This window comes from Corvus brachyrhynchos, unplaced genomic scaffold (assembly GCF_000691975.1).
Source record: "Corvus brachyrhynchos isolate BGI_N302 unplaced genomic scaffold, ASM69197v1 scaffold32, whole genome shotgun sequence".
NCBI classification, from domain to species: domain Eukaryota; kingdom Metazoa; phylum Chordata; class Aves; order Passeriformes; family Corvidae; genus Corvus; species Corvus brachyrhynchos.
In genome coordinates, this window is record NW_008237919.1 from 14,049,383 (window position 1) to 14,062,064 (window position 12,682).

General features: G+C 37.3%; 1 protein-coding gene across 1 annotated transcript in view; it reads left to right on the forward strand.

Annotated features, from left to right (window-relative positions):
* ZDHHC17 (zinc finger DHHC-type containing 17) overlaps positions 1 to 12,682 on the forward strand; it is a 67,956-nt gene that overhangs the window by 27,863 nt on the left and 27,411 nt on the right. The window contains exons 5-8 of the mRNA XM_008632823.2: positions 1,596 to 1,673; positions 3,038 to 3,182; positions 9,392 to 9,456; positions 10,770 to 10,932. Coding sequence (XP_008631045.2) covers positions 1,596 to 1,673; positions 3,038 to 3,182; positions 9,392 to 9,456; positions 10,770 to 10,932 — 451 coding nt within the window. The remainder of the gene's footprint in view (positions 1 to 1,595; positions 1,674 to 3,037; positions 3,183 to 9,391; positions 9,457 to 10,769; positions 10,933 to 12,682) is intronic.

Below are 12,682 nucleotides of genomic sequence, written 5' to 3' on the forward strand. Positions count from 1 at the left end.
GTCTTTTTATCTAGACAAGATTTCCTTTGTAGCTCCTTCCCAAGGGGGACTAAATAGCTCCTGTTAGCAGCTGATACTTCACTGTAACAAAATTACTTTGTTTCTTTACCATATATGTGCTTTGTGTTTTCACCTAGATGGGACCAAGACTTCGACAAGATCTTCGTTTTTTCTCATGGAGAAATTAAAGAACTTAACTTCTGCAGAGATGTTAAAATTTTGTTCTTTTAGTGTTGGAGACCAGTGGAGTGGACTGTCCTGCATCAATCAGAGCAGATCTTATTTGTCTTACACACTGTTTTTTTTCTTTGGCAAGTCTGTTGAAGTACTCCATTGTGTCTGATGGCTCTAAAGCAACTGTGTAAAAGAACTTTTTCTATAGTTGTGTTTAGAGTGACATGCGTTTTTCAGTTTCTGTTCCTAAAGGTTCCTAGAAGGGCTGTTTTTGAAATTTCATTCTCTGAATCCATAAGCACTCTAGAAAATGAAGGTAGTTACTTAAGAGTAACGTTTTTCAAGTTGTTCTGTTTGTTGCCCTTCTTCTTGCTGTGTCATGAAACACTTAGCAGAGTTTGTGGTGCCAGAACTTCAGTGTTGAGGATTTGAAGGACAGCTTGTGTGGGTGGAAGAGCAGCGTTCATATATACCTGACAGGTATTTTTGAAGTGAAAGGTCTGTAGGCACAGGTATTTGAAATGTGCAAACACTTAAATCTACAGCTAGGTAGTACTTTTCAAAGGTTAGACAGTGGTGAATGAAAAACTAGAAGCCTTCTGGGAAGGCCTGTGTTTAGAAACATTGATACCTTTCTACAGCATGCATTTTCTTTCACAAAGGAAAAATAATATTGCTAGCTTAGTGTCCCAGCAATGAAAACAGTTCACAGAAACATTGCAAATGACTATGAATGTGAATTGTTGCAGTTAAAAATAGGTAGCTTCTTTTGTTTTTACAGATAGCTATCTTTCCATAAATGTTCTCAAGGGAAAAATAATTTCTAGTCCATCATTTAGAAATATTTTTTAAATACTCAGATGGTTTTTTTCCTTTGATTAATAATGATTGAGAAGTATGTAAAAATCTTAGTCCTTCACTAAATGTGTAACTTAAATTTAAGTGTGATCTCTGGGATCAATGACTTCAGCAGGGTTATTCCAATGATTTTACAAGCTGCAAGTCTAATGGTATATACTTCTGTTATTTAGCCAAAATTATCTAAAAATTATAGTCTTCTAGCATCATAATCTTCTACCAGTAATTCAGAATTGTATTTAATGCAACAGCCCCATAATGCTTCTGTAGTAGCACAGTTTGTACAACTGGATATAGCAGTTAGTTTATAGAATAAAACTAGGAAATAACGTAATGTTTAAAACACAGTAGGAGACATCCCTAGTCTCCCAACCCTTGTCAGAAATGCAAAAAAATTGAAATTATATGCTTGACCTCTAAAAAGGAATGTTATAAGAAGGCAAGAAAAGGTTCTGGTCTTCTCATCTCTAACTGCCTGTTTTGCATTATATCAAACATGCTCACTTGTGTCCTTTCTGTTTAACCAAAACAAGCAATAATGTTTACTCTTTCTGTTATTCCAGATACTATATATCAAAAGGTGCTATTGTTGATCAGCTTGGGGGAGATTTAAATTCTACCCCACTTCATTGGGCAACAAGGTAGGAAAAAGTCTTCTGAAATTTTCTGTCTGTTTCTTTGCTTAACATGGAGTACTGATAGTTTTATGAAATGGTTGTATTTTATGGGAATACTTCGCACTAGAATTAATTCCGTCTTTAATAACTGAGTTCACTGTGAATGTTGCATGTTTGAAATAAAGGAGCTTTCAGCATGTGGTTTTTTCTGATGTAGAGGAAGATGATTGCTACAACAGAACAACAAGCAAAGTATAGGCAACTTACCTTGCTCTTACTTCTGAGATCTTGTTTTTGTCAAGTTGTCTGGAGTTCAGTGGCACTTTTGCAAATGGGTCTCGGGATGATTTTGTGTGACACTGTCCTTGCAGTGTTCTATTGCATGTGTGGATTTTTTTAAAGATACACTTAAAATCGGGTTTCTTATCTAGAAGATGGTCAGAGAACGACATATGGCTGGAAAAAATTGAAGACAGCCTTCAAGCAGTACCTGCTCCTTCAGACAACCACCTAGAAATGGGTGGGAAAGAAACAGTGTCCATATTAATATTTTTAACTGTAGATGGCAAAAAGAGACTTGGAAAATCAGCTTTTAGAAGATTTAATGTATCAAAATAATCTGTTTGCGAAAGGTGAGGACTTGGTTGTTAGCTTCAATTAAAGACTTCATCTTCTATATTCTTTTTGTTACAGATCACAGTCTGTGATTGTGTAAATAGCACAAAATCTTGACTAAATTTCCTGGTGTTCATTCATACCTGCAATCTGTTCTATGAAGCATTGTCTGAAGGTGCTTCTGAAAAATTGAAAAGATCTTTTGCTCATGTCAGAAGCTGTGTACTGACACTTAGGCACCATGTCTAAAAGAAGGATTTGTCTGTGCTCATTATGCCATAAAGACGCATAAGCTTTCAACACAGGGTGGAGGAAATGTAGACCTTCAATTTTCTCTTTTCCCCCTTTTTTTGTTTTACCACAGTTTTTAAGCTCCACAAAAAGTGAGAGTATCTAGCCAGTTTGACATCTCTTAAAATAGCAGGTTTCATATATGGTATGGAAGAAGTCACAGATTAGATTTCTAAACATTAGATTTCTAAAAAGTAACTTTTTTTTGTTGACTGTCTCTTTTGCTATGCAGTACAGTTAAGCAAATTGCATGTGATGAATGCACTATATGCATAGAATTTCTCATATAAATGAATTTGCTTACTCAGTTGGAGAATCAGATCATGACAGTTGCTGTTTTTAAAGTATGAGTTAAAGTGTGGGAGTTCTGATAGAGTAATTAACTGCTAAACATCTTTGTTGTATTTCAGTATTCAAATTTTAATATTTTTCCTGCATATAGTTATTCAGCTGTTTGTTTTTTTGTGTTTTGTTACATTTAGACAGGGTCACTTATCCATGGTTGTACAGCTGATGAAATACGGGGCAGACCCGTCGCTAATTGATGGAGAAGGATGTAGCTGTATTCATTTGGCTGCCCAGTTTGGACATACTTCAATTGTTGCTTACCTGATAGCAAAGGGACAGGTAAATTTTAAGTAATACCATATTTACATAGATTCTGCTAAAATTTAGAGTAGGAACACAATTGAAACTTACACCTGTCATTAAGGAAATGCAAAATATTTACTTGAATAAATATAAAAATAATTCCATGTCCTTTTTTGTAGACTGCAATGTTGATGTGCCACCTATTAAATTAATTTCCTGCAACAGTGGTCTGAGTACTTTGGCTTTAATTCACACCTGTCTAATGTAGTATATGGAAATTCTAATTCTTTATTTCTAATGAATTTAATCTTTAGATGTAACTGTGACAATGGTAGCAAGTGTTGCAGAATTCTTCGTAGAATCATCAGTTATACATGGATAAAGAATCTAGTGACATATCAGTCAACAACTTTTAATTTATTGCTGTTCCTAATTACTTCCTTGTGTAAATAGAAAACCAAACGACCCCAGACCTTCTTGCTAGCCCCTTATATTACTTCTAGATCTGTAAAGCCTGTATGTAATGTGTATTCATTACTGTTCCTCTTGTGTCCCATCTGTCATTCTGTCTGCTCAAAAACTTGATCCTGTTTTTGCTATGCACCCCTGCACTGTAATTTGTAGATTTACTCACCCATAGGCATGTGCCTGAAGCACAAATTTGATTTACTGTGTAAACCATATAGAAAAGTCAAAGCCCATCTCTTGTATGACAGTACTACTAAAGCTGTTCACACTTCTGTATTCTGCTTACTCTTTCAAATACCAAGTGAGATATGATCCAGTGAGTCATGTAGAATATGAAATCAGTGAGTTTGGTCTGTATAAAACAAATACTAAATTTGCTGCAGAAAATTACTTATACCTGTATATGTAAAAAACCCCAAGCTATTGCTCCAGGCAGTATTCAGTTTGTATCTGTTTGGTAAAACAGTACTTAGTGTATGGTAAAGAGTAAGCTAGGCAAAAGAAGAGTCTGATCCTATTTTGTATAACTGTTGTTTTGTAAGAAATAATGATTGGAGAGGAATGTGTTTGCATGAGGAGCAAGTTTTGTATTTTCTTCTCAAATTACATATAATTATATGGGGATTTTATGTTACCAGAAAAATCTTGCTGATATTATACAAGTGTGAACTTGTTTAAAGCATAGCATTAATAAAGTACTAATAGCCTTTAAAATATTCTACTGTGATTATGAAGTCTCCCTTTGTTTGTCTTCATGTTTATATACAGATTTGTCCTGTTTATTTGAACATATAATGCTTCAATTCAAAAGAAGCTGTATGTCTTTACATGAGTACATACATAAAGACACAAAAATCGCCTTAAAAATGAAAACCTGTTACTTTGAAAACAGTTCTTCTTATCAATAGTTCTTAAAACACTGATTTTTATTAAATCCCTCAAATATTATCAAGTAGGATTTTGGTATTCTTTCCATGATGTAAATGCAAATTAATTTTAACAGTGATTTTTCACAGCACTTCAAAATATTGAACTTTAAAAATCATATATTGATTTGCATGTTTAAAATCTAGTACTATCAATAGCATTGTAATAACAATCCCTAAAATCATAGTTCTCTAGCTGTATTGCATACAACTACAGAAACTACGTGGCTTGTCTAGAAGCTATGGGAAATACATGATTCTGTTTTTTAATCTTCTTTTAATTAGTACTGAGGTCATTAATCTCTTCTTTTTATTTCTTTCCCCACCTTCTTTGTAGTGCTGAGATTTGGATTTGGAAACTTCAACTGCTTTTGCTTCTGTGGGCTTACCCTATATACTACTACTTAATTGCCTTTGGTCTTTAAAGAGACAGGGTTCCCTTATATCCAAGAGTAGGCTAGCCCTTGTTCTGAACCTAATTGTAATACCTGTGTGGCAAATGACAACTAAATAAACATCAAAATAAGGATCAGTGTAGACTGTTGTGCTGTGTTAGTTCTGATCCTGATGCCTTTGTGGATGAGTGTGGTCAGAGAAGAGCCAGCTTTCATAACTGAATAGAGAACTGACAGGTGGATTAAGAAATTGCTCCTAATTTCTAGCTTGTCTGTTTTTGAGACAGCTGGAATCCAGCTTCAGTGTTGCTGTTTCACTCTCTTCTGGGCTGCAGCAGCCAATGGTTCGATTTGCAATCTGAGGCTTGAGTCCAGTCCTCTAGCTTCTGGAGCATGGTGAAGGGGAGGAGCTCTTGGTCAAATGCCCTCTGGCTTTGATTGGAAGTGAACCAACTTTCATGCCAGCAAGTACTACTCAGCCAAGGGGCAGCAGACAGCTGTTACTTTTTATTTAGTCATGTCTCTCACTAAATTCTGAGAGACTGATACCTGGCTGTATCAGAATTTACACATGTTGTTTGTGTCAGCCTGGGTCAAAATCAAGCCTGGGACAAGTACATGATATAAACATAATCAGAAATCAAATAACAGAATCTGTAGCACAGTTCAAGTTTAGGTAAGATCTTTATTTTTAAAAAATGTGAGAAAGAAAAATTGGAAAAGATCTTGAAGGCACTTAAAAATGTTCAATGCATAATTTGACTGCTTGATATTGTGCTTACACTACCTAAAATGCCAGAGGCATATCAGGACCTTGCATACACAAACATTCACCTAGAATAAGTTAAGATATGGATGTGGTATACGAATGGTTGAATAATGTGTTCTCATCCTGTGCATGTGCGAGGTAACTTAATCCCAGATGAGTGACTATAAAGTTGCTTGTAGAGTAAAATCATGTAAGAAATATTCTAGTTCTAAAATTATAGTTTAACTATATCTTACTCATAGTTCAACTATCATTTTCATAGTTTAACTAGAACTTACTCATCAAGTGCATTTTTTGTTTATTCTCAGAGTTGCAACTTCGTATGTTAACTAATGTCTCGAGCTATGTAGGGTCACCTTCTGAGCTATGGCTTAGAAGTAGGTGGCATCTAGGTTAGGAGATACCAGTGTGGTACCAGCAGCCTTGGTTACTTCGGTGCTGTGGTCCATGAGCAGTGTTCCTAAGCATTGTCACCTCAGTTGCCACTGAGGCTCCTTCTCTCCACCAAGCTCAGGCCAGCATTAAGACTCTGAACCAAGTATTTTATTTCCTAACCAACTCAGAGCACATTACTTACAGAATTGTAAGTCCAGTTGTGTTCTTCCTTATGACTGTCCAGACTGACTGTGTGTTTGATGGACTAGGATATTCAGAACAGAGCTTCTGTTTGAAGGAATGAGGTAGGTTTAGTTCTGTGTGTTATCTTTCTTGTTGGTCTGTGCTCTGTTCATTCCATAGGAATCCTACAAAATCTCTGCTTCCAGTCAGTAACTAGCATGTCTTTCCTAAATTAAGAAATACTGTCAGGCTTACATCACCCTTACTGATAAATCTTCTTTACGATATGCTTTTAAAGCCTGTTTTCCTTTCCCTGGGCAGCAGTTCATGTGAAAGGGATCTTTTCCTTATGGAGAATAGGATTCTGAGCAAGGATGTGATGGGTCTTTTCTGTGAAGGTCTGTGTTTTGTGAAACAAGCAGTAATGGTTCTAAAGAGGAGCACATTCCTGATTCCTTTCTGTGTAATTGGATGTAATTCTGAGTAGGATCTCTTGATGCATTCTGTGCTTTTGGAAAGGCTGTACCACGTCACAGTACTGGTTTGACCATTGCTTGTTAAATGTCCTGGTCAGCCTAATGCTGATCTCTAGCAGCCCTTCAGAATCCTTCCTTGTCAACCCTTGCTTTCAGAAAGTAGTATTAAGCAGCAGAGGAGTTGCTGCAACTCCTTTTCGTGCAGAAAGCTCTTTCTCCCCACTATTTTTGCCTCTCTGAAAGCTTTTTTGCAATCTCATATTAGTGTCCTAGGATTGAGTCTGGTTATCTTTGCATGTGCAAAGTTTCCTCTCTTTCAGAACCAGAGTTGTACCTTAGAAACAAGAGGAGATTTTGCCAGTTGTGGTCCACAGTGTTCACACTTGAACCACATGCAGAGGGCAGCAGTATGTGCAATTTTTGATCATTGCATCACTTACTGTTGGAATCTTTGATTCTTGCAATGCTTGCACCATGTCCTAACAGCACAGGCACGCCCCTTCATGAGCACTGATCTGTCACCTAGAGTTAAACAAGAAATTAATGCTAAAGTGCCTGTTGGTACACACCAGAATAGAAAAAGAGTCTCTTAGTAGGTACCAGCTGCTGAAGGTTTACTTTTTTGCCTCAGTCCTCTCTTTGGTAAAAAGCAGGAACAGAGCTTTCTTTCTAAAATATCTCACTTGTTCTATGGTTATGGTAATGATATGAAGAAATAACAAGGAATTTTTCATGAGAGGTTTGTTAGAGCACGTGTTTGCTATCCACAGCTACATCATGTTTGTTACGTCTATACAGCAGTTTGCAAGTCGATCTTAGTTGCTTTGCTTCTCATTAAAGTTCCTTTGAAAAGGGGTCTGCCTCAGCCAATGTAGTAGTTGAATATGAGTAATAGCTGTAGCCTGTCCAGGTGACTTATGTGCAGGGAATAGTCTGGAGCTCATGGGTTTGGGTTTTTTCTTTTAGCTGAGTGTCAAAGTGTAGTTTGGATTTGTCAGGTGGAATCATTGAAGGAATTGTTCTGCTTACACCCAAACATGTTCCTACTGTCACAGAGAGGTGCTTTTCTATACGAAATCTAAAGATGAAAGAGTGATTGTTCATGTTGTGGTAAATTGTACAGTCTTCCAAGAATGTAGTTCACACAGTGTGAGCTGTGAATCAGTCGTGCTTCTCAAGGATGAATGAACTTGAGATTGGGCAGTGGTTCTAATTTCCTTCATCTCAGCCACAGGGGGTTAAAGGCAATGCCAGCGGTTATGTGGTCCTGGTAGGCTCAAAAGGATCTAACCGAGACAAGTCCTGTGGGCAGACAGAGTTGGATCCTGATCTCCAGCCATGTAACTCTTCTGAACAAACAGTACAAGCAAGTAAATCAAGTAACTGTTCTTTTCCTCCATCAACTTCGTTTTTTAAATTTCCTTTCTTTTTTTCTTAAATTAGGTGACAGAGTAAAAACTCAGAAATATAAAGTTATCTGCAGGCTAGAGGTGTTTTGAAAGCAATTCTTTGGAGGAACTAAGTTGGATTTTCTGGGAAACAACTGCTTGGGTCAGGCTAGCAGCGGCGTGAGTCAGGATCCCAGGGTGCTGGGCATTTCGCAGACTACTGGAGCAGGGAAGGTTCTAGGGATGACAGAAAGCAACATCATTCACTTTCTGGGTTTTTGTCAGGAATTCCTCTAGCAGAAGACTTCATTGAAACACTTTCAATCTAATTTTCCTTGTAAGAACTGAGGGAAGTGGCACAGGAAATGCTGTCATAGCTCTGTTGCCTGTAAGGAAAACTCTTCATGTCCTGCATTATGTTAACTTGCAGTGATTTTGTTAGTGCTGATCTGTGAAACCTGCCCAAATGTGCTTGAGAGTCTAATCTGCCTCGGAGTGTTTAGGAATTGCCAACTTCCCTAGGCAGGTGAGGAAAGAGGGGAAAAATGCTTAGATATTAATCCTTTCTGACGAGTCTAAAAGAACTGTCTGGGTGGTGCTTTTTTGTCTTTCTGTGGCTACCTTCTGTTAAATGTAATAATGGTTTTATTTATTGATTTATTTTTAGCCATTGGTTTAGTCACCACTTGATTATAGATCATTTTTATTTCTGAGCAAGTTGTTTTTATTAATGTCTTTTTTTCAACTTTAAAATTCTCTGGCATCCATTAGCTTGGTATCCAGATACATTAATACCTTTGGAACTCTATGAACTAAGGAAAATTGCTTGGAAGTGGAAAAATCGATGCGACTGGCATGTACTAGGATGTAGGATCCAGACAGTGGTATTTCTAGTAATTTGTCAAGTATCTTTTTAAATATAGGTGCATTATTTTAATTTTCTTCTGTATATTTTGAATGTAGTAATACACCATCTATATATATCTTTAATGTTGCAGATTAATAGTAAATTAGAAATTACTGGTCTTACACAGCATGACTATTTCATAGTTTCCAAAATAGATTGGAATGGTTGTATTTTGGCAATGGTGGTGTTAATGTTTATTTTCACTTTTTAAATTCTATTTGCTAAAAGCTTGCTAGTTTTTCTTCCTATTCAGATGATTAGTCTTAGAACACTGCTTCTCATTGCAAACCTTATATCTGCTGGATCTTGAGTATGCTTACTTATCTCACCAAGTTTTGTTTTTTTTCATTTTTTTTAGGATGTAGATATGATGGATCAAAATGGAATGACACCTTTAATGTGGGCAGCTTACAGAACACATAGGTAATATGTGCAGTTTTGACTTTATCTTAATGTTAACCAAGTGGCATATAGTAGTGACTTGTTTTGGGGTTTTTTGGGAAGTATTTTTTCTGTTGTTAACTAGTCAGTGTTCTTTCCACAGTTGCCTTTTTATCTTTCTTCATTTATGGTTATTGTGAATTCATCCCACTTGGTAGCTCAGCCCCACACAGCCGCTTCCTCACTCCCACCAAGTGGGATGAGGAGGAGAATCAGGAGGGTAAAAGTGAGAAAACTCATGCATTGCAATAAACACAGTTGAATAGATAAAGCAAAATAAGGAATTAATTTGTTACTTTCCATCAGTAGGCAGAAGTTCAGCCATTTCCAGGTCATCAGGGCTCTATCACCTGTAACAGTTACTTGGCAAGGCAGGTGCTGTAACTCTGAATGTTCTCTGCTTCCTACTCCTCTTCCCCAGCTTTTATTGCTGAGCACACTGCCATGCAGTATTGGATATCTCTTTGGTCAGTTGGGGTCGGCTGTCCCAGCTGTGTCCCCTCCCAATTTCTTGTGCACCCGCAGCCTGCTCACTGGCAGGCAGCATGAGGAACAGCAAAGGCCCTGACTCTGTGTAAGCACTGCTCAGCAATAGTTAAAGCATCCCTATGTTACCATCCTGCTTTGATCACAAGTCCAAAACAGCACCATAGGAGCTACTATGGAGAAGATTAACTTGATTTCAGCCAAACCCAGTGCAATGACTTTTTCAAGAGAGAAGGTACTGTGAAGAGGTATTCACTATTCCTTCCTGTGGAGATGATTGGAAAAAATTGATGAAAAATAACACTTCTCCAAAGAACAAACGTTCGGATTAGATTCCTGTTTGGAAGGGCCCATCTCCATCAATTGCTGGGAGGAGCACAAGCTAGCTCTTACCAATACCTGCCGTTACCAACATTCTCATCCTATTTTATCTTCATCTTCTGGATTGTGAAGTGGAAACATAACATGTTTTGAACTTCCGTTTTTCAAGTATATAATCGTGTGCATATTTTTACAAATCTGTTAGTATTATTAGATTTTTGGTAAACACAAAACTAGAATTGTAGAACAAATGTTTTGTGATATCCCAGAATGAGCTGTCTTAGGGAGATCCTTTAAAAGCCATCAGAATGGTGGTTGGTTTTGGTGGGAAGAGATTTTTGGGTCATTCATAATTGGCAGCAAAAAATGTCACTTTGCTATTACATAGTATACCTGATTAATGATCTTCATAGAAATTGAATGCTTCAGCAATAAGTTGGGATGTATTTGAGTTCATCTGTAGATCTAACAAGAATTTTCTTTCCTAGTGTGGATCCAACGCGATTGCTACTTACATTTAATGTTTCGGTTAATCTGGGAGACAAATACCACAAAAACACAGCATTGCACTGGGCTGTGCTAGCAGGAAATACTACAGTTATTAGTCTTCTGTTAGAAGCTGGAGCTAATGTTGATGCTCAAAATATTAAGGTAAACGTTTGGTCTGTTTTAACTGGAAGTGGTTTGAGGCAGAAATAACAGAGCCTATGATAAATCTCAAGGATAGGTCATTGTGGGTATAGTGGGATCATGAAGGGAGCAAAACCAATGCCACTAATTTGTCATTTGGCAGTTTCTTTCCTAACAGTGATGCATAACCACTAGTTTTGCACCATGAAAAATACTCAAGTAAATAATGTAACAATGATTATGTGTAAATATAGGCGAGTGGGGTGTGCAGTTAGACTGCATGTGTGAAGACCGGTGTATTTGGATGCAAAACTGGAAACCTGACTGAGTATCTTCTAGTGAAGTTCTGAGGTGATCGTTTGTTGGAGTGAGATGTGAGACATCTCTGTCCTCTTCCAGAGAGCTGACAAATTCTCTCTCTAGTCGGTCTCCCAGTGCTAGTAAGCAAACTGGAAGCCTGAAAATGCCAGTAGGAGTAAAATAAGCAAAGGGGCTCTTTTTTTGCATGTGAACTTAACTTGCCTGATTACTAGAATTTCTTAACAATGCATCTAGATTCTGTACTAACAGAGCCCGTCTCCAGCATATGTTAGACCAGCAAAACAGCTCTTAGAATTTCTGCCACAGACTTGGAGCTTCTCCAGCCTTGGAAGGTGTGCCTTTGGGATGTGGTTTTGTCCATTACCTCCAGATGCTCTGTATATCAACTTAGATGCATTTTGCTGCCCAAACTGTTTCATCTGTGGTGTCAGAGAATTCACTTTCAGAAAAAGAATTCTCTACTCAATTTCTCTGCAAATATTTGTATTTTCCACTTAAAGAGTGCTACAGGCAGAGTGGTTACACTTGAAAACACAGCTTTAATGTGTTAACACATAATTTAATTTGTTTGTCCTTTCACCATTTTTTCTACTGATTAAGATGGCCAGGGCCTATTTTGCTTGGACACAAGTGATAGAACTATATTAAAAAAAAAAAAAAAAAGAAAAGTGTGCATCAGTTTTCTTGAAGAGCATGGAACAGCCTTTTTAAAGGTGCAGCCAAATTTTGCTGGCAGCTTTTTAGCTCCTACATCCACTTCAGAATATCAGAAATGTTCATAATCATGAATGAAAACTCACTGGAAGAAATCATGGCTTTTTACATGTTTAAAACAAATTAGCTAGCCTCTTGCATGCACTGAGGTGTGAATATATATTATTCCTGATCTGTAAGGTCAGTTGTGTGGATGAATTATGCTTCTAGTCTCACTTCTTGTGTTGAAAAGCTATTTTCCTATGCCACCTATGGTAAAAAAATTAAGGTATTTTTGTGGAAAAAAAATCAGTATGTCATACCTTGCTTGTCTTGACAGACTGATTAATGTGATTGGAGTTCTGAAGTCATCACCTTACCTGCATTTCTGGACTCTTATGAAATCCGTAACAAAAATTTCTGTGTTTGGCTATATGAAGAAGTATCTGCTAGCCTGCTAGTTCATGGTCTTGCCTTCTTTATTGACAGACAGCAGCAGTCAGTAGAAAAATAGGTTTTTGTACCTGCTGGATCATGATAATCTTTCCAGTCGTGCCAGAAGACATGTGTCTGGTTTCACTGACCACTGCCTATCTTACGCAGTGGAGTCTAGGTTTCTTGCATGCCTTCCCAGGTTTTTAGAATCTTCAGAGGATCAAAATCATTTGAGCAATGTCAGTTTTGCCATCCAGCCTTTATAACGGATGCTGATAAGTGGTAGTAAATATATAGGAAATATGAAAATTTGGTGGATTCG